Below are 21,616 nucleotides of genomic sequence, written 5' to 3' on the forward strand. Positions count from 1 at the left end.
AGGCACTCTACCAACTGAGCCACCTCCCCAGCCTGGCTGGCTCTTCTCTACTTCTTACCTGTTCTAGGGAAGGAAGGCTGAAGCCAGATCTAATCTTCTAGAAACTACTCCTCAAAGTCCTGATAATGGAAAAAGAGGCAGCCATACCCAGCCTTAGCCCTCCCAACTCCACATTTTTGAGACAGTCTCCCTGTGTAGCCTTGGCTGGCCTGGAACTCACAGAGATGCTCCTGCCTCTGCCTTCTAAGTGCTGAGATCAAAGGCATGTACCACCCCACCCACCTCTTTCTCTGTTTGGTTATATTCTAAAACAAAAGTGCCTGAGCAGGGCACAGTGACACACACCTCTAATCCCAGCAAGTACATCTTTGTGAGTTCAAAGCCAGCCTGGTATTCAGAGCAAGTTCCAGGACAGCCAGGGCTACACCGAGAAACCCTCTCTGAGGGTGGAGAAGAAGCTCTAAGATTAAGATATATATATATATATATATATATATATATATATATATATATATATATGTATAATTTTTTGAGACAGGGTTTCTTTGTGTATCAAGCCCTGGTTGTCCTGGACTCGCTTTGTAGACCAGGCTGGCCTCCAACTCACAGAGACCCACCTATCTCTGCCTCCCAGAGTTATGGGATTATAGGTATGTGCCACCTATAAGGCTGGGCTTTCAAGCAAGTCTTAAAGTTCTCCTCACACATCGGCAAGGATCCCTACCTCCAGGAACAGCCAAGAGCCCCCACATGGAGCCCACTTCTGGTACCATTGTTCTTGGCTCTATCCCTCAGGCCATGCTCGAAGCAGTCCTCGGGAGATCCTGGGCTAAACACCACACACTTGTACTTGCACACTTGTCTATTCTGTGGGACCTGGTTCCAAGCCTCCCTCTGTATACCCCAAAGATGGCACTTTAGTGAGAAGCAGTCAAGCCAATACTCACATTCTAGATCAGTTATTCTCAACCTGTGGGTCGGCAAAAATGACTCATAAGAGCAGCAGAGTTATAGTTGTGAAGTAGCAACGAAAATAATTTTTCAGGTTGGGAGTCCCCACAACATGAGGAAGTGTATTAAAGGGTCGCAGCATTAGGAAGGTGAGAGCCACGGCTCCAGATGGTTCTTTCTCTAGCAACAAGGACAAAGACTACATCAGCTTTGTAAGCTTCAGTAGTACTTGATACCTTGAGACAAAGTCTCACTCTGTAGCTTAGGAGGGTCTGGAACTCACAACCCTAGACTAGTCTCAAACTTAAGGCAATCCTCCTGCCTCTGTCATCTGAATGCTGGGGTTGTAGGAATGAGCCCACCATTTCTAGTTTCTACCGTGGTTTTGGCAGGCCACCCTTATTTGCAGGAGTTTCTGTGCCTCGTGGACAAATTTTCTCGGTTTTGACTTGACCTTGGCTGACCCAAGAATGATACTGCTGCATTGTTTAAAGGATGGGGTTCTCGCCACATACTCAGTTTGGACTTACGTCTTGGGTAGCCTAAGCAGGCCTTGAATGTGTTTCTTGTGGGGTTTTCTTTGTTGAGACAGTAGAGCCTAAGCAGCCTTAGACTCACCATCTAGGTGAGAATGACCTTGAACTCCAACTCTTTCAGCCTCCACCTCCTAGGGGATAGATTACAAGTGTGCTCCAACATGTCTGGTGTAGGGAGTGCTAGGGATCGAACCCGGGGCTTCCTGCACGCTACACAAGCACTCTTCCAACCACGCTGTCCCCAGCCCCGGGTCTTCGAACTTTCCATCTTCCTGCTTCAGCCTCCCATGTTCCGGGGTCACAGATCCGCCCTTCTTCCCGACATTCTGCTTGCCAGTGTTCTTGCCCCACACCTATCGGCCAAGCTGGCCCCTGAATGTCTCCCTAGCGGAGGACAGAAGGCTACATTCCTAAGGGAACCCCTCTGTCACCCGCTGAAGGTATCGTCCGCGTCCGCGGAGGCTGAGGGTTGGCAGTCCATCCTGCTGCGCCCGACAAGCAATCCTGGGAACAAAGGTGCAGCCAGGCGAGGCGGCCGGAGACGGTGGAGTAGGCAGTGTCATTTCCGGCCAGGCTGGGAAGTTAGGCCTAGGAAAGCCTCTCAGGAGCTGGAAATCAGGCAGCTTCTTGGAGGAAGCTGCGGTTGGCCTTGCAGGTCAGTTGAGCTTTGGATGGGCAGGGAAAAGAAGGGCATCGCCATAGGAAGAAGCGCCAGAGCAGAAGAAGGTGTGGAGGCTGGCTGAGGGAGCAAGAGAGGAGGCGGAGCATCATCACCGTCATCCATCAGCACATTTATTGACAGCCCCTAGGAGGCGGGGCTGGGGACAGAACATACAAAGACAAGGACCTGCCCTCAAAAAGGTTCCATTCTAAGGAGACAGGGACAGAAAAATACAGAATGGTCTTTCCTGGGGATGGCAGGCTCTCACTTGTGCAGGTCGGAAGCCTCTCTTCCACCTTGCCCCAGGGCCAGCTGCAAAGCCGTTGGAGGGTGTCCCTGGGCCTGCAGCTGGGGTGTGACAGCCTGGCTCCTAGGCGGAGGGCCCCCAGCTGCAGGAAGGGTTAGCTCAGGATATGAGGAAAACAATCCAGTAAGCCTTGGCGGTTGTTCGAGCCCAGTAGTGTGGCAGAGTGCGACAGGCCCCCAAGCAAGACCTCCCTGGGGGAAGCAGGACCCCATAAAGTTCTCTTTTCATTTGGGGACCTGGCTTGGCACCCTGAATACCCCAGCCGGGGAGACGAAAAAAATAAAATAAAAAAGGCAGAGTTTCCTTGGTGACTGAGGTCCAGCACCCTGCCCACCCCACCCCCAGCCCTTTCGGGCCTCTTCGGGGAGCCCCTCTTCCCCAGCTCAGCCTCCAGGGCCCTGGGCCTGCCTGAGGCTAGGGGGAGGGGCCTGCCCCTCCCCCCACCCAAACAGTGGGGGAGGAGGAGGAGCCACGAATCAAGTTTGTCTGGACCCCCGCTGGGAGGCCGCACCCTGGCTTCTACCGATGAGGGGGTTCAGGCTGAGAGGGTCGTGGGCTCAGCAGAGGGGCTGGGCCGAAGGGGCACCCGGGGGAGCCCTTCAGTGGGGGCACTGGGCGGGAGTCCAAAGGGGGCAGGCTCCGGGGTACTGCTGGAGGTGGGCCCCGGGCGGCCCCAGTGGGCAGCACGGCAGCAGCTGGAAAGGGTTTGGGGGGATCCACGGCGGTGGCAGCGGCGGCAGCGGCAGGAGTGGGAGCCGGCTGGGCGGAGCGCTCCCGACGCCTCAGCACTTCCTGGAGTTTCTCCGCCTGGGTCCGCCTCAGGTGAGCCAGGGCACGGCCTCTCTGGAAGGCTGGCAGGAAGGCCTCGAGGCTCTGTTCCCCCAGCAGCAGCTGCTCCATCTGGACCTGGGTAGTGTCCAGGAGGGAAATGGAGAGTTGGGGAGGCAATCCGATCAGAGACTGACTCCTTCCCCACGGTGACCAGCCAGCCAGCAGAGGCCCTGAGCTTCCAACCTGGCCCAGCCTCTGGGTTACCCAGACTGGACACATGTCCACCGTATTTCCACAGTGAGGGCTGTCCCATGCCCTTCAACTCACTTAAGTGTCTGCTCCCAACCCAGCCCAGAGAAATGGGCCTTACTACCAGCCGACCCTGCCCTCTGTCTGTAGACATCCCTAAGGACTAAGGACATCAAACTCTGCTGTCACCGGCAGAGTCCAGAAAGTTCAGTAGGCAATCATGGTGGGCTTCTCAAAGAAGACACTCTCAAGTCTTTGATGTAATGACAAACCCCAATGAGACAGGACTGGTCTCCCTCCCTGTTCACCTGGACCCAGCCACCTCTACCCCTCACCTCAGCCTCCTGCTCAGCCTCTTCCAGCTCAGCCTGCAGCCAGCCCAGCGCACATTGGGGGCTCCAGCGATGCATGCTCTCCTCTGAGGACCACAGGGAACAGACAGGGACTCTGACTCTCCCCTTGACTGCAGGTGCCTACAGTCCCCAGCTCTGTGGCCTCCAAACCCTCAGCTGGCTTTGATGTTTCTTTTCTCTTGTTCCAGGCAGCCTCTAACCTTGAACTCACTGTGTAGCCCAGGCTAGCCTTGAACTCCTGGCCCTACAGTTTCTAGACCTCAAAGTGCTGAGATTATAGGCAAGCGCAAACAAGTTCAGCTTCTTTTTGTTTGTTTAGAATACTATTATTTCTTTTTCTTTAAAAAATTTTTCATTTTAAATTATATGTCTGTGTCTGTGTGTGGGCATGTCCACTTGAGTGCAGGTTCCTGAGGAGGCCAGATGTTGTCAGACACCCCGTGGAGCTGGAGTCTGTGAGCTGCCCAACATGGGAACTGTAAATCAAATGTCTGTCAATTCCAACTGCTGAGCCATCTCTCCAGCCATCAATGATATTATTATATATTTACTATTGCATAGTATAAACAATATACATATTATTATATTTATTATTATATAATTATTATTATTATTAATTTGAGACAAGTCTTACTGTGTAACCCAGGCTAGACTATCAGATGTGGAAATCTTGCCTCATCTTCCTGAGTGCTAGGATTAAAAGGGTGTGTCACCATGCCTGGCTCAGCTTCTTCAATAACATGGACACTCCAGGGTGTCTAGAGACAGATGTCCACCACCCAGGTCAAACATGACACAGTCTTATATCCTAGGATGAAAAAATAAAGCATTGTGGCTTTGACCACTCTTCGAGTTTCCTGTTTCCTTTTGCTTTCCTCCTCCTCCTCCTTCTTCTTCTTCTTTTTTTTTTTAATTTCTTGTGTATGTGTACCTACAGGTATGTAGGTATGTATGTGAGTGCCTGGTGCCCATGGAGATCAGAGATATCCCTGGACCCCCTGGAAGTGGAATTAAAAGCAGCTGTGAGCTATCATGTGGACATCAAACCCAGGTCCTCTGGAAGAGCAGGCAGTGCTCCTAACCTCTGAGCCATCTCCCCAGTCTCCTTTTCCTGTCTTCTGTTTTGATATTGGGTTTTTAAAAATTGTTTTATATTTTTATTTTGTATTCTTGTGTATATATGTGTGGACGCACTCATACCAACGAATGGTTGTAGAGGTCTGGGACAATTTACGGGAGCTGCCCTCCTATAAGGAGGTCACCTCTGGCCAGGCTGGGAAGTGAGGTTTAGGAAAGCCTCTGTCCCCAGGGACATCCCCCATGTCCGCATATGCGTCCCAGGGAATCAAACTCAAGCTTGGCCCCAAGTGTCTCTACTCAATAAACCATCATCAGCCTTGATGGTTTCTGGGGGGGAGTGGGGGAGAAGGTCTTAGGTAGCCCACACTAGCTGAGAACTCACTCTGTGAGTTTGGCCTTGAGCTACTGATCCTCCTCTGTCTGCCTCCCAAGTGGTGGGATTATGGGCATATGGCCACCATGCCTGGATTGGGCCCCCTTTCTTCTACTTCCCAGGGTTTCCATCAGGCCTCTTCAATACAACCTTTTGTTTTTGAAGCACGGTCTCCCCTCAAGAGACAGTCTGGTCCAGAACTCACTACATAGCTTAGGGCTGGTCTTGACATTTTCTGATCTTCCTGCCTCTCTCTGCCTCCCAAGTACTTAGCTTTACACACATGGGGGACCGAGCCCAGTTTTCCAGGCCTGTTCCTCCACAGCTCACAACTTCACTTTCCAGAAAGCCAAAACCAACTCTCTTCAGATTTTGTCCCAGAGGAGGTGTGCCCCAGTCCCACCCTCGAGAACCTCGCACAAATTAAGGACAACCCCAGCCCAGACATTCTCCTGGGCCACCCCTCACCCAGTCTCTGCAGTTTGTGTGCGCAGTTCTCAGCCACCTCTCGAAGCTCTTGGTACTTGATGGCCAGGGCTGTCCGACCCATCTCCAGGCGGGGCCGCAAGGCCAGGTTCTCCTTGGCCAGCGCGTAGTTAGATGCCAAGCAGGCATCTCGCTCCAGCTGCAGACCCTGGAACTGCCGGTGGAGGAGAGCTAAGAGCCTGGGCTCAGACTGCCCGGGGTCACCTGGAGTCCACCCTTGCAACACCCACCACAGGCCTCGCCAAAGGCCCCCGGGAGTCCCCAGCCTGCAGGGCTGACAGCACCAACAGGTGGAGGGACCACGCTTTGCTTTACATCTTTTCTCTGGGCCCCAGTTTCTTCTACAATTAAAAAGCAAAACAAAAACAAAACAAAACAAAAAACCGGCCTATCTTAGCGAGTTGTTGTGAGACTTAAGTGAACCAAACTATGAAGGCCTTCACAAATGTTAGTTAATTTTTAATTTTTCAATTAATATGTCTGCTCAGGTCCCGGAGGACTAACCCCTCCCTCCTCTGTCCCATTTTCCATGCTTGGACAGCTTGCCTCTCATTCCAGGCCTTTGTCTCGCTTCCTCCTCAGGTGTTTGTGTGGAAAACACTCCCACCCCCTGTTCTGACTCTTGGGGGGAGTGATGTTTTCACTCTGTATCTTCCCAGCACCCCCCACTCAGGTCACCCTCTCATCCCTTATATCCCCCCTTATACGGCTCTCTAATGGAACCCCACAGGCCCCCCTCCTCGCGCGAATACAATACACACCCCCTTTGCTTCTCTGGTCCCCTACACCTGCTGGCTGCTCACGGAGCAGAAGGCAGCACTGGGGCCCTGAAGAAGGCTTTTTGAGCCTGTTTCCAAGAGGGCCAAGCCTAGCTCCCTGCCCCTGGAGAAAGCGCTCCCCTCCATCTGTCCCCTGATCCATGCACATGCCCCTCCTCATCTGGCTCCTTCTAACACACACTTTCTCTTTCTGTACCCCCCCTCCCAACAGACAACCAGCCCGGGCCTATGTCTCCCGTGAAATATACAACTTTCTCTTATGGTGGCCTACAGAATACAAGCCTCTGTATTCAAAGACCCATCCCCAATGGCAGACACAAAGCCCCCTTCCCATCTAATGCATACACCCCCCCTTCCCAGCAATCCTCCCCACCCCAGGTGTCAAGCAGGCCTTCAGTTCTCCCCCTGGCAAGGCGCCTCCCCTTTCTGGCCCTACAGAACGTGGGTGTGATGAGCCAGGGCCCCCCACAACACAGCTCACCCTCCACCTCCCGGCCCCCAGAACACACCTCCCGGGAGCATCCTCGGGAGGGCACGCCTCGCGGCCATCCTGGGGTGCACGGGTGCATCCCCGGGCGACCTCCCCTGCACCACTCGCCCCAGGCCGGATCGGGGCGACCCTCATCCCCCGGGGGCGGCTCCGCGGGGCCCACTCGGACGTGCCAGGCTCCCATGATCCCAAGGCCTGGCAGCTCCAGAGGGGTGGCCTCCGCTGGCTGGGTCTCTGGGTCCCCGCAGGCCGCGGCCCGTCCTCTCCATTCCCCACCACCACCACACACACACACCCTCCTCCTGCCCGCGCCCCCTGCGTTACCTTCCTGCTGAGCCGCACGATCCGGTCCAGCTTGGGCTCATCTTGAAGCAGATCTCGGAGCTGCCCGGTGCTGAGGATCCCAAAGCGCCCCGGGCTGCCGGGCTCCGGCCCCGCCCGCGCCGCCCGGGCCCGGTACATACCGCCCGCCCGCGCCCCCAGCTCGGCTGCTGGCTCGGCCCGATCGGCCCCGCTCCGCTACGGCTCCGCTCCGGGCTCCGGCTCCAGCTCCAGCTCCGGCCGCGCGCTGCGCTGCCGCGTCCCGCCGCCAGGGGGCGTCTCGACCGCTCTTAAAGGGGCCGCCTCCGCGGCCGGCAGGACTGGGGGTGGGGCAGGTAGGGGGCGAGCCGCGCCGGAGATCTCCCGCCGAGGGGCTCGCGCGCCACAGCAAACGTGTTGCTCAAAGCGGTCTCTCTCCACGAGTCCATCCTCCCCCTCCCTCCCGGAACCCAGTCTTCCCCTCCTCACCCCCCTTCATCCCGCCACGCTTCACCGCGGACCCTCCCACCCCAGGCGCCTGCAGTTTGCAAGGCTCTTTTCTTATTTCCCCCTTTGGATTCCTACACTCTCTGGGCTGGGTTGGACACCGAACCCCTGTCTGGCTGCTAACTTAGACGCGTCATTCTTCGCCGCCTTGCCTCAGTTTTTTTCGTCTGTGAAATGGGGAGCGGAAGCACCGCGAGCGTTGAGATAGCGAGTACTGAGTGCCTTGACGCAGGGCAGGTGACTATGTAACTAACTTCTTGAGTTTCTGTTACTTTAGAGATATGGAGGCGTCACAGAGCGCTGCTGCTGCGGCTTGGCTGTAGTGTTGTGTTTGCCTAGCCTAAGCCATATTCCATCCCCCGCACCACCAAAAAATCAAATAATAAAAGGTAACTTACAAGATAAAATAGATTTTAAAATCTCAAAGATGACACAACCTGCCTAAAGTCACATTACAGATGATTGACAATACTGTTCCTTTTTGTGCGATGTCAACGGAGCACAGAGGCTGGGCCACAACCCAGCTGGACACTGTCCTCTCTTTAGAGAGCTCTCAGGTTAAGACCAACTCTCTTCTAGTGCAAGACAGAATGGCAGAGACATGGTGTCGCGCGCCTCTGATTCCAGCACTCAGGAGGCTGAGGCAGGCAGATCTCTGAGTTAGAGGCCAGCCTGGTCTAGAGAATGAGTTCCAAGACAGCCAAGGCTACACAGAGAAACTCTGTCTCAAAACAAACAAAAAACAAAAACAAACAAACCAAAAAAAAAAGAAAGAAAGAAAGAAAGAAAGAAAGAAAGAAAGAAAGAAAAGAAAAGAGAGAAAGTCCTGTCTCAAAAAAATAAAATGAAAACAAACAAAAAAACCCTAGATATGGAGCTCACTTTTCTGCTCACAGTACTGCAAAAGCATCTGGGTTCCTGGGACTAGCAAACGCAGCATGACAGCCAGTGTTGACCTGTTTTCCATGTGCACCCATGCAGCACGTTTTCCCCACTAACATTCAAGCATGTACACATACATAGCGAATGTGTTACCTGTATGTACACACATATTACTGTGAAAGCACACGATCGGTACCAGCCAATTAGAAAGACTTATCTGAGGAGGTGACAATTGAATGGGGTTTCATAGGCTGAATGGGTGAGACAACCATAAGCCAAGGCATAGCTCAGTAAGGACTGTCCCTAATCCAGCTCCATCCTCCTGCCTCAGCCTCCAAGTGTTAAGTCAGGTGTGCACCACCACCTGTGGCTCTTCTGTGAATGAAATCCACTCATACTAACGGTCCCCACCTCTGGAAGCCCTCTCCACCTCCCCAACAGGGCTCCTATCTATTCTTTTCCTGTAAACTCACAATTCTGCTCTCCCTTGACCACAGGCATTATCAACAGTCCATTTCCACACGCCCTGCTGACCTCCCCCCCCCCAATTCTTCCTCTCTAGTGGCAGCTATTTCTGGGAGCTTTTTAGGGGTCTCTTCCTCAGTTCCTCCTACTCTGGACTAGCAACCTTCGTCCTCCTTAGCTGTAAGGTAAGATGGCTGGAAGGGCCCCTCTTCTCTTGTCTGTTTATCAGTCCCCATGCCTCACATAAATGCTCCGTACAAGACAACCCTCTCCCCCCCTCCCCATGCACCACCCCTCAGTCCTAGAGACTGTAGAGATGGCTCAGCAGTTAAGAGCACGTACCATCCACGCAGAGGACCAGGGTTTGGGTCCCAGAATCCACCTGGTGGCTCAGTGCTGCCTGCAATTTCAGTTCCAGGGGATCTAATGGTCTCCTCTAGCCACCTCTGACATCTGCACACCTTCACTCAGACGCGTGCACACGCAAGCAAGCATGTGAACACACACACTAAATAAATAAACCTTTGTTGTTGTTTTGAGACAGAGTCTCACTGTGTAGCCCTGGCTGGCCTGGAATTCACTACCTACACCAGGCTGACTTAGATCTCACAGAGCTCTACCTGCCCTGCCTCCTCAGTGCTGGGATTTAAAGGCGTGTGCCACCATCTCTGGCAATAAATATGTCTTTGTTTTCTTTTCTTTTCTTTTTAAAGACCAATGGTCTTTTCATGCCTCTCCAGAGCTCCACTGTCTATCCTAGAAAAATACCTCTGTTAGTCCCCACCCTTCCTCTCAGGATGCTCTTTGTACCTGCCCTTTGTCCAGCTTCCCTTCAGCCTCTAGGAAGAGTGACCTATCTTCATTCAGAGGTCAACACGTGCAGATACAGTCTTGATCTAGGCTCACCTCAGCCTCAGCGCTCACCTCTAAGGTGACTGGCTAGTCCGTTACTCTTTCCTGATGTTTCCGTCTGTCCTGTTCAATTCAGTTTCTGCTTTAACTGACTTCCTTTTATCCCCACCCCACCCCCACTACTTTTTTAGTAGTTTGAGGTGGTAGGGATAGAAATGGAGGAGGACTCACCACTTACAAAGTAAGTGCTCTATCGCTAAGTCACACCCCAACCCCTCACTGGGGGATTCTAGGCAAGTGCTCTACCACTGAGCCACACCCCAGCCCCTCACTGGTGGATTCTAGGCAATGCTCTACCACTGAGCCACACCCAGCCCCTCACTGGGGGATTCTAGGCAATGCTCTACCACTGAGCCAGACCCCCAGCCCCTCACTGGGGGATTCTAGGCAGGTGCTCTACCACTGAGCCACACTCCAACCCCTCACTGGGGGATTCTAGGTAGGTGCTCTACCACTGAGCCACACCCCAGCCCCTCACTGGGGGATTCTAGGCAGGGGCTCTACTGATGAGTTACATTTCAGTCTTTATTTTTTGCTTAATTTTGTACACGGGATTTCATCATGTAGCCAAGGTTTGTCACTTTGTCAAGTTATGGGTAAATTATTACAGGTGTGTGCCACAATTTTGTTTTGTTTTTTCAAGACAGGGATTCTCTATGTAGCCTTGGCTGTCCTGAACTTGCTTTGTAAACCAGGCTGGCTTTCAACTCACAGCAATCCGCCTGCCTCTGCCTCCCTTAGTGCTGGGATTAAAGGAGTGCATCACCATGCTGCTCCACTCCACAATTTTTTTACTTGTTTATGTATTATTTTTTGAGCAGAGCAAATGCAGATTAAATAAAAGTGACAGACATACAGACAAGTGCATGCCAGAGATCCCACCTGATCCCAGAGAGGCAGGTGGATCTCTGTAAGTTCAAGGTCAGCCTGATCTACAGAGGGAGTCCAGGATAGCCAGGCTACACAGAGAAACTCTGTCTCAAAAAAAAAAAAAAAAAGTGAGAAACAACTTGAGAGTTGGAGGGACTTTAGGGAGGAAGACTGCCATTCCGATTTTTAGGTATAGTATTTGTTTATTTTTTAATATTTAATGATTACTTTTAGTGTCTATGTTCTGCCTGTGTGTTGTATGTGTGAACCTCAGCTCCCCTAGAACTGGAATTGGAGTCAGTTGTGATTTGCTGTGCAGGTACTGGGAATTGAACCCAGATCCTCGGGAAGAGCAGGCTCCTTAAGTGCTGAGCCATCTCTCCATCCCTACTTACTTGTTTTTAGATAGAGTCACACTATATAGCTCTGGCAGGCTGAGAACTCCCTAACTCTCTGTATAGACCAGGCTGGCTTCAAACTCATAGAAATTCCCTGCCTCTGCTTCCTGGGGGATAGGATTAAAGGTGAGGGCCACCACAGCCAACAACTCTTAAAACTCTTTTTGCTTGACTTGGTCTTCTCACTCTCTTCCCACCATCAAGGAAAGGCCAAGGCTAAGGTCTAGCCAAGGCTGACGTCGTTACCCCCGTCACCCACTCTCTTACTACCAGAGCCAAACACTTCATAAGATCGGCAACTCTTTTTGTGGACAGCGTAGCTCGAGCCCAGGCATCTCATGAGCGATGGGGTTGGCAGAAGGAAACGTGCCAGGTGAAGGTGGACTGAGGGGCACACACCTGCAATCGCTGCAATCCAGGGTCTGAGGCAGGAGGAACGTAAGCTCTTACTCAGCTGGGGCTGCAGAGCCGGACTCTATCTCATAAACAAACAAGGGCCTGCAGTGATGGCTTGTCACCAAGCCTAAGGACATGAGCAGAGAACCAAGTCCTGAAAGCTGCTCCATACATGGCTCTATGTGCGTGCACACACACACAGGAATGGATGGACAGACGGCCAGATAGACAGATGTTAAAAACAAACAGGTTTGCAGGGTGTGGTGGAGCACTGCGTTAATATCGGTGCTTAGGAGGCGGAGGTAGTCAGATCTCTGTGAGTTTGAGGCCAGCCCTGTTTGACTTTGTTTTATTTATTTTTTTAATTTTATAATTTTTTCTTTGAGACAGGGTTTCTTTGTATAACAGAGTGTTGACTGTCCTGGACTCACTCTGTAGACCAGTCTGGCCTTGAACTCATAGAGATCCCCCTCCACCCCCCGCATCTCTGCCTCCCTGAGTGCTGGGATCACAGGTGTGTTCTACCAAGCCTGGCTGCATCTTCCATTTTTAAAATTTGTTTTTTACTATTTTTAAATGCATGTGTGTGTGCGCGTGCGCATGTATGCATGTGTGTGCCTCTGTTCGTGTTGTGTGGATGCAGTGCTCATGAATACAGGTGCCCTCGCTAACCTCAAAGGCATCACATTCCCTGGGGCTGGACTTGAAGATGGTTCTGAGCCACCGGAAATAAATACTGGTCCTCGTGTCAGGTGAACTCAGGTCCTCTCCAAGAACAGCACATGCTCTTAAGGTCTGAGCCATCTCCCCAGCGCTGAGGCCCATACCTTTGTTTGACATCTGTCTCCCCTCCACAGAAATTTCCTTTTTCCTTTCCTCATCTCACACTTGACTTGTAGAATTTACCTGCAGCCTAGCTGGACTCAGGACTATTCTTTAATCCGAGGCTTCCTGGCCTCTTCTCTGTCTCTCTCTGTCTCTGTCTGTGTGTGTGTGTGTGTGTGTGTGTATGAGAGAGATACAGAGACAGAGAGAGACAACGAGAGAGAGAGAGAGAGGGCAGAGGTCAAAGGACTACTTCTGGAAGTTTCCACAGTGTGGGTCCTGGGGATTGAACTTGGGTAGTCAGGTTTGGCAGCAAGCACCTTTAACAGCTAAGCCATCGTGCCAGCCTTCCACTTTCGTTTTGAAACAAGTGCTCAAAACAATGATCCTGAGGCTGAACCAACTCTGCTAGGCTGACTGCCCAGCTAGCATCTAGGAATGCGCCCGCCTGCAGCATCTCCAGCACCGGGATGAAGGTTGCTCTGTGTAGGTCTCCTGGGACTTGCTCCATAGACCAGGCTGGCCTCAGACTACCCCACTGGGATCATTTTGTCTCCTGAGTGCTGGATCAAAGGTGCAGCCCACCACCACTCAGACCTTTCTTTCATGCTAGTGCCATGGACTCAGTGAAGGTCCTCAGGCTCCTGTAGCAAGCACTCAACCCACTGACCCATCTTTCTGGGTTTCATTTACCCCACCTCTTCTGTTGTTGCCCAGAGCACCCCTGGACCCAAAACCCTCCCCTCTTTCCTGACCTGTTATCCTAAAGCTGGAGTCACTAGTCCTCAGAGGCATCCTTTCCAGCCTCTCAGGGGCTGCCCTGTCTGTACTTCAGTCGCTTAAGGTTTGCACAGACCATGAGAAAAAAGGGCTGTGTTTTGGCACAGGATCTTTTACACTGCACAGGAAGAGACGTACCACCAAGGGCCAAAGCCCAGCTCTGGCACCTCCCACCTATAGGGACCCAGATAAACTGCAGAGCATCTCTATGCTCTGTGTTTTTCCTCCTATTTCTTTTTCTTTCTTTTTTCTTTCTTTCTTTCTTTCTTTCTTTCTTTTTCTTTCTTTCTTTCATTTCTTTCTTTCCTTTTTTCCTAGACAGGACTGTATAGTTCTGGCTGTCCTAAAACTTGCTCTGTAGACTAGGCTGGCCTCGAACTCACAGAGATCTACCTCCCTCTACATCCTGAGTGCTGGGATTAAAGGATTAAAGGCATCACTGCCCAGTTTCTTCTCTTTCTTTCTTTCTTTCTTTCTTTCTTTCTTTCTTTCTTCCTTCCTTCCTTCCTTCCTTCCTTCCTTCCTTCCTTCCCCCTTTTAGATAGGATTTCATGTACTGGCCTTAAACTCACTATGTAACCCAGGCTTACGTTGAACTCACAGCCTTTTGCTCTCAGCCTCCCAAAGGCTGAGATTACAAGCATGCAACACTGTTCCTGGTTTGTGTGGTGCTGGAGCAGTAACCCTTGGCTTGGGGTATGCTAGGCTGGCATGCTACAAACTGAGCTACATTTCCAGCCCCTCTCTTTTCTTACTAGTAAAGCAGGGAGCAGTCCCCCACCTCCTCTGATTGTTGTGGATATAGTGAGTCTATCTACATAAAGGTCTGAGAAGGTAAGGGAGGGACCCTAGCTGAGCACTGGACAAAAGGCAGAACTGAGAAGCAGCCAGCTGGAGCAGGATTACACAACTCTGTAATCCACAAGATTGGGAGTCTGAGGGCATTGTGGGCTACAAAACAAAATTATCTCTCAATCAAGAACAGATGGATCTTTAGAAGATGGTTCGTGCTGATCTTTAGGGGCCTTCTTCACATAAGGACATCCTACACTCCCCAGCTCTCGATGAGGAAGGGAGAACAGTCCACAAGAAACCGTCTAACCTAGGCTCTTTCTTCCTCAGCATCCAAATAGCCCTAAGAATCTTTCTTCTAAGGCTTCATGTACAGCCCAGCAGTAGAGCACTGGCCTAGAAGCCCCAGTAAGGTGCTGGGAGTGTGCCTCAGAGGTAGCATTTGCCTAGCACACACCAGACTCTGTGTTCCACCCCTTCAACCAGCCTTCCAGGACTAGACTTTTTCTCCAAGTTTCTGCCCCTTTCCACATCTTCTCTCCGACAGAGTCCAGGACTCTGGACTCCGAGTCCAGAGAGCTCCGACAGAGCTCTCCCCACTTCTCATCCCCATCTTTGTCTTGCTTGTCTCTTGCTTTGTGTGAGATTGATAAGATCACACCTGTGCTTTTCCGATCCACCCGAGGTTGTCTGCAGCATGTAGCTAGGGCTAAGAGAGGACAGTGTCATGCCCAAACTTCCTGCTTCCACCATTTTATGAATGGGTAGGGCCAACTCAGATAAACCTGAGTTTTTGTTTGTTTATTTTGAGACAGGTTTTCTCTGTGTAGCCCTGGCTGTCCTGAAATTCACTTTGTAGGGTGGCCTTGCCTGGCTTATTTATTTATTTAGTTATTTACTTATTTTTTACTTTGTTTTTGTTTTTGTTTTTCGAGATAGTTTCTCTCCAAAGCCCTGGCTGTCTCTGTAGACCAACCAGGTTGGCCTCGAACTCACAGAAATCCTTCTGCCTCTGCCTCCAAAGTTCTGGGATTAAAGACAAGCACCACCATGGCCTTGTTTATTTTTGGCTTTTGTTTTTTGTTTCGGTTTGGTCTTTTAAAGAAGTGTCTGGCTATGTAGCTCTGGCTGGTTTGGAATGCATCAGAACCTTTCTATATCTGCCTTCTGAGTGCTGGGACTATGACACGTACCTCTACCTGGACTGAGAATTTTACATAAGTGTTGTGAATAATATTTGATGATTCATAGCATGTGTCCAGATAATGCATGAGAAACAGGGCCAGTTCCTCACTGGCTTTGGTAGTAGATGCTAAACCTGAAAACCCGAGTTTCATACTCAGGACCCACAAGGTGGAAGGAGAGCCAACACACATAAGTTGTCCTCTGACTTCCTCATGTGTGCCTCTGCAGGCATGTGCCCAAACACATACACGTGCATACAAGATAAGTAAGTAAAATGTAATAGCTTTTTCTTTCTTTTTTTCACTATTAGATTTATATGTTTTATTTGATATGAGAGTGTTTTGCCTGCATGTACTATGTGTATGTACTACCATGTGTGCATGCTTAGTGCCCACAGAGGTCAGAAGTGGGCATCAGATACCTTGGAATTGGACTTATGGATGGTTGTGAATCCATGTGTGCTGAGAATCAAACCGTGGTGCTCTGCAAGAGCAGCCCAGTTTCATAACCCTGTTCCGTCTCTCCAGCCCCCTGTAATAACTTCTTAAAGAGAAATACTGAGCCAGGCAGTGGTGGCACACAAACTTGGATGGCAGCCCTCGGGGCTACAGAGCGAGTTCCAGGACAGCCAGAGCTATACAGAGAAGCCCTGTCTGGAAAAACAGAGAGAGGGAGAAAGTAGAAAGCTTTGTTGTTAGATGTGGCGATTCACTCCTCGACAGCCGTTCTTGGGAAATGGAGGCAACAGAATTAGGATTTCATGGTCGATCCACAGCTACATTGAGAGAGTTCCAGGCCAGCCTGGGCTTGAGAGCCCGATTCAAAAAAAGGAGGATTTGAGGCTGGAGAGGTGGCGGGGGGAGGGGGGGCGTTTAAGAGCCTTTGCTGCTCTTGCAGAGGGCCGACCACCAGTTCCCGGCACCCACGTCCAGTCACAGGGTGCCGCAGTCCTCCCAGGCACCAGCACTCCCGTGGACGTGCCCACGCCACACGAGTAAACACGTGCACACACCCATGGATGTGGGACAAGAAGGGAACAGTGTGAGAAGGGGAGGTCGTTCCAGGAGGGGTCTGGTTAGGGGGATGCAACCTTTGGGAAGAGAAGGGCCCTCAGTAGAGGACCCAGGATGAAGGTGACTCAACGGGGATCAGTGAGCATACAGGAGCTGCCGACAAGGGGAACCCAGAGCCCCGGGTGAGTTTCAAATGGGACCTGGGGCTGAGGCGTTGGCTGAGATGCTTCCCACGCTCTCCCTCCTCCCTTCCCTCACCCAGCCTACAGTTTGGGAAGCAGACCTCAAGCCCCGGGGGAGAGGGGGGTTAAAGGTGAGCGCGGCACGAGCGGGACGGCAGAAGGTGATTGGCAGGCTCCTGAGCCCACGGCAAGCGCCACCGCTGCGCCACAGGCCACCAGCCGGAGGAGCGGCTGCCATCCACGTGCTAAGGAGAGAAGGAGGCACCGGACCAAGGGGCAAAGGACACCTCGGAGCGGGAGGGCGGGGGAACCTGCAGCGCCTAGCCGTCCACACCCCAGTCTAAAAGCCGGGCTTCGTGCGGGCGCAGCGCACGGAGCCCTCTGCCGCCGGTGCGGGGAAGGCTCTGGGTGAGGCCGCAGCGGCCTGAGCATCTGCAGCCCCGCGGAGACTCGAGGTCCCAGGATCCGAGCTCAGTCCGAAGCCATCTGCGGATCGCACGGAACTCAGGTGAGCAGGGGAGGTCTTCGGGTCTCAGCGGGACAGAGATGCCTTGCGCAGAAGGACTCAGAACCCTGCCAGATCTCAATGGAAAGGGGTATTCCTTAATCACACCTGGAGTGGGGAGGCTACCTCTCTGTGTCCCCGCCCCCACTTGCTCATGCACAGAGCCAGTGGGGAAAGAGGCAGGCCCACAGGCCAGAAAGGACTGAGCATCAGGAATCTAGTCTGTTTTGCTTGACCTCTTAGAATCACCAAGGCTTCTGTTGCCTCCTGGGTGCCCCATGCTGGCCTGGGATTGTGGGTAACTTGGTGAAGAAGGACATGACTGGCTTCAGAAAGGCAGGAGGGAGGGGACAGATGCCAGTCTACAGCAGGGGGATGGTGCACGCCTGTAATCCCAGCACTCAAGAGGATGGGGCAGGAGGATTGATGAGTTTGAGGGCAGCCTAAGCTTCTGTGTGAGACCCTGTCTCAAAACAAACAAGAAAACCAGGGCCTGTGGATTTCCAGCCACCCAGCTTGGTAGAAGGCAGGGTCTAGGGACCTGGCTGAAGGCCTGCCCACTCACTTGGTCTAACCTGAAAGGGCCAGAGCTTCTTGTTGGCTCTCAGCCACTCTGTCCCCAAGCCTGTTGCTCTTGAGGCTACTCTGGTGGGAGAGGGGACCATGTGGCTAGGTCTGAGCTGTGTTTCGGTCCTTAGATTCCTGTCGTTGTCAGGCTTTGTGACCTTGGCCCTTTCCTGGGCCTGGTTCTTCCTCTGTGACACTGGAAACTTCCTCCTGGGCCACCTGGAGACACGGACAGATTAAAATGGGACACCAAGATGCCTTGGGAGGAAAGGGCATGCACGCCACTCCAATCAAGGTCCCTCTGTGCCCTCGTAAGGGCTTTTACACATTAGCTGGGGTGGAGAACTAGTCCAGCCTGCCATTTGCCCAAGAGCTTTGGCTAGTCTCAGCAACTGGCCTGTCTCTATTCTTGCCCTGGCCCTAAATAGGTCTACAGCAGGGGGATGGTGCACGCCTGTAATCCCAGCACTCAAGAGGATGGGGCAGGAGGATTGTTGAGTTTGAGGGCAACCTAAGCTTCGGTGTGAGACCCTGTCTCAAAACAAACAAGAAAACCAGGGCCGGGACTCTAGCTGTGTTGGTGGAGTGCTGGTGCATGGCTGTAATGAGAGGCTTGTGGGTCTGGAGGCCCAGCTCATCCTGGGTTGCACAGCAAGCTTGAGACCCTGAAGACAAAACAACAAAGAACAGTAAAAATAGGCCACGCATGGTGGCACATGCCTTTCAGTCCAGCACCGTGGAGGCACAAGCAGGCAGGGTTCTCTGAGCTAATGGCTGGCCTTGTTTCCAGAGTGGGTTCAGGCCAGCCACGTTTATACAGTGAGACCCTGTCTCAAAATAACAATACATACCACCAACAACAACAACAACCAAAAAAGGTAAGACTAAAGACTGCCTTTGGCCAGAGAAAGAAGCAATGGGAACTCTTTTATGTTTGCTGCAAACCAGGCACCGTGTGGACCTTTTTCATTCCTCCTTTGTGATCACCCAAGACAGAAAGGATATTACCTACACTGTGTAGTTGAGGAGGCCCAGAGAGGTTGAGGCAGTGGCTGAAGGTCACACAGCCTAGAAGCAACAGAGCTAAGACACGAACCCAGGCAGCCTACTGGCGAGGCTGTCCTCTACTCCCGCCACTGCCTCTGGCTCTTTCCTATCTTTCTCTGGCTTCGTTCACCCAGCTGCACCTGGGACTAGAAACATTGCAGGCAAGTAAGCACGCACTCTGCCTCTGTGGGCTGTGCCGGCTGGTAGCCTGTCCTGAGTCAGATCCTAAGTGTTTGTATGCCATGGCCCTGCCTTCTCCACCTCACCTCCCTCCTGTACAATCTGTCTTAAGCCTGAGACTCCAACAAGATGGCTCTTGCCTGCCTCTCCTCTTCAAAGCTGGTGATACTAACATTGAAGAGGGTTTCCCCACCAGGGCAAGAACAGAACTTCCACAGAGCTAGTTATGACACTGATAAATACCAATGCTTCCTTGGCTAGCCCCGTTGACAGTCCTAGAGCCGCTGCCTCCCGGATGGCCTTGGGGGCACCTCCACTTTTGTTCCCCCATTGACCCCGCCAGGAAGGTGACTCTGGGCAAGAGATTTGTCCCTGTGACCCATTTTCCATTTTGCTCCGGTGGCTTGATACCCTATTATAGCTGTCATGAACTACTCATCCCAGAGGGGACCGGGCTGCCATTCCAGGCAGAAGAAAGGCTACTGCATGTCCCCAGCTGGCTTCAGAGACCTTTCCCATCCCTACGTTCCTTTAAAAGGCTGTCAGACTGTTTGTCTTCTAGGCCCTTATTTCCAGGTTCTTCCGTGGTTTGTTTTTGTTGGTTTTGTGTTTTGTTCACTGGGAGGTAAGGCGTGTGTGCATATGTGGGCAACTCTCTGGTGCCTTTACTGATGAGGCCCCTCCACAGCCCTGTTTTACTTTTTGCAACGACAGTACAAAGTAACTGGCACATCATGTCATAAGCGCAACCGCCAAGATGGCAGAACTGCCTCCCAGGCCACTGAGCTGATCCTGGGCGTAGTCCTCTTTGTGCATGAAGTGTCTGTGCCCTGTACCCCACAGCTCTGTATCAGGGACATTATCTCCTCCATGGCTGTGTCTGACCCTGATCTTCCCCAGGTAGATGGTGACTGGTGATGGGGCAACTTTGACTGTCACCCTAATCCCCAAGTATCCTCACCCCCCACCCTTTCTTCTCAGCAATGTGCACAGAACCCACCCAGGCACACGGGGAAGCTAGAGATAATGTCTTCCAGTAATGCCCAAAGGAAGAGGTTGTCCTGGGGATCATACCTGATGAGTGACCTCAACCTTTCCACCTGGAAAATGGGCAGGTTGTAACCATAGTGTCTGCGCCGAGCCTTCTGGATCTCAGTCTCTCTCTCCCTCTTTCTCTCCATCTCTCCATTTTGTCTTCATCTCCCGCTCTCTAGTCTCTCTTCACTCATCCTGTGTCTCTATCTCTGTATCTGTCTGTCTCTGGATTCATCGCTTTCTCTCTCTGCCACTCTAGCTTTATTTTTGTCTCTGTGTTTTTCTTTTTCCGTGTGTGTTTTTTGTGTCTCACTGTCTTTAATCTCCCTGTTTCTTTCTCTGTTTCAATCTCAGCCTCTCTCCATCTCTGTCTGTTCCTCTTTCCCCCCAACCCAAAGTTTCTCTGTGTAGCTCTGGTTGTCCTGGAATTCACTCTATAGACCAGGCTACCCTCAAACTCACAGAGATCTGCCTGCTTCTGCCTCCTGAGTGCTGGGATAAGAAACTTGTGGCACCACCACCCAGCAGGTCCCTCTCTTTTTTTTTTAAACTGCCTCTCTTTCCTCTTTCATTCTTTCTAACTTTGTCTCTGTCTCTTTCTCCTCTCTCTCTCTCTCTCTCCTGTCTGACTCTCTTGGTTTTTCTGTCCTGTCTTTTTTCTCATCGATCTCTGTTTCCTCTCTGTCTTTTTTTCTTTCTCTCTTTTCTCCACTGGTGCCCAGGAGACTCTTGTTCCCTGGGAAGCGACTGCTGTGACAGACATGGGGCTGGTGTGTCTCCATTGTCTGTTTTTGAGACTTTTTCTGGTCCAGCCTGCCAAACTTCCTGACCAGCAGTGGATGAGCCCTGATTCTCACAGTTCTCTGCCAGAGCCAGGCCATGGACTTTCCAGACCTGCATTGGTACTCCAAGTCTTCTCAGCTTGCTTGCTTCACGCTGACAGCCCCTCTGTAAACAGCAGGTACCCACTGTTCGGCTCAGACTTGCCTAGACTCCCCTGGCACACAATATTGGTGAGAGGAAGCCTAAAAGGCTGGTCACCCTTCTGTTCCCCAGCATCCCTGTGGAAGACACACATTACTGTCAGACGTAACAGGCCTCAAACTGGGGCAATCTCACTATTGTTTTTATTGTTCACACTGTAAACAGTGGTTCTCAAATTGAGGGTCACCTAAGACCACCCTTTTGAACGCTGAACAACCCTTTCAGAGGAGTCACCTAAGACCACCGAAAAACACAGATATTTACATTGTGATTCATAACAGCAGTGAAATTACACTTATGAAGTAACAACAAAAATATTTTTTATGGTTGGGGATCACCACAGCATGAGAAGCTGTATTAAAGGGTAACAGTGTTAGGAAGGTTGAGAACCAGTGGTTTACAGGAATTCACTCATCACTGTTTTGTGATTTTTCTTCTTGGTCCTTGTACTTGAACTCTACCACTGAGCTACCAACACAGATCCAGCTTTCTAAGTAATTTCGGTACAGGATCTTGTTAGGTTGCCCAGGTTAGTGTGTGGAACTCACTATGTAGCCTTGGGTAGCCTGGAATGGATGGTCCTGCTGTCTTGGTTTTCTGGGTGCTGGGATTGCCACCGTATCAAGCTTGATCTGAACTTGTATAATTTAGATGACTGAGGTTATGGTTCAGTGGTTTGATTGTACTAACAGACAGGTCTGCACGCAGCTGAAATGTTTGGCTATGTTATGATGAGTATGTCTTTGCCTTTTTTT

The 21,616-nt window shown here is 51.6% G+C and overlaps 1 protein-coding gene across 3 annotated transcripts; it reads right to left on the minus strand.

Moving 5' to 3' along the window:
• Window positions 1-2,257: 2,257 nt before the first annotated feature.
• Vps37d (VPS37D subunit of ESCRT-I) lies at window positions 2,258-7,741 on the minus strand. Of its 3 annotated transcripts, none has more exons than XM_021661771.2 (4): window positions 7,361-7,741; window positions 5,750-5,921; window positions 3,811-3,893; window positions 2,258-3,361 (listed from the first exon to the last, which is right to left on the minus strand). In XM_021661771.2, exons 1-4 carry the CDS (start codon window positions 7,496-7,498, stop codon window positions 2,975-2,977), a joined length of 780 nt encoding a protein of 259 aa, XP_021517446.1. In that variant the 5' UTR covers window positions 7,499-7,741; the 3' UTR covers window positions 2,258-2,974. The 3 variants fall into 3 exon arrangements, with proteins under 3 accessions (XP_021517446.1, XP_060238172.1, XP_060238173.1); XM_060382189.1 differs by lacking the exon at window positions 7,361-7,741 and adding an exon at window positions 7,056-7,270; XM_060382190.1 differs by lacking the exons at window positions 3,811-3,893; window positions 7,361-7,741 and adding an exon at window positions 7,056-7,256.
• Between the last annotated feature and the right edge of the window lie 13,875 nt (window positions 7,742-21,616).

Source organism: Meriones unguiculatus, chromosome 4 (genome assembly GCF_030254825.1).
Source record: "Meriones unguiculatus strain TT.TT164.6M chromosome 4, Bangor_MerUng_6.1, whole genome shotgun sequence".
Taxonomy (NCBI): domain Eukaryota; kingdom Metazoa; phylum Chordata; class Mammalia; order Rodentia; family Muridae; genus Meriones; species Meriones unguiculatus.

Coding starts and splice junctions, on each gene's coding strand:
- Vps37d (XM_060382189.1), bottom strand. CDS start 7,220: ATGGGAGCCTGGCACGTCCGAGTGGGCCCCGCGGAGCCGCCCCCGGGG. Junction 5,922..7,055: donor CCCGAGGATGCTCCCGGGAG/GTGTGTTCTGGG, acceptor CTCCACCGGCAG/TTCCAGGGTCTGCAGCTGGA. Junction 3,362..3,810: donor AGGCTGAGCAGGAGGCTGAG/GTGAGGGGTAGA, acceptor GACACTACCCAG/GTCCAGATGGAGCAGCTGCT.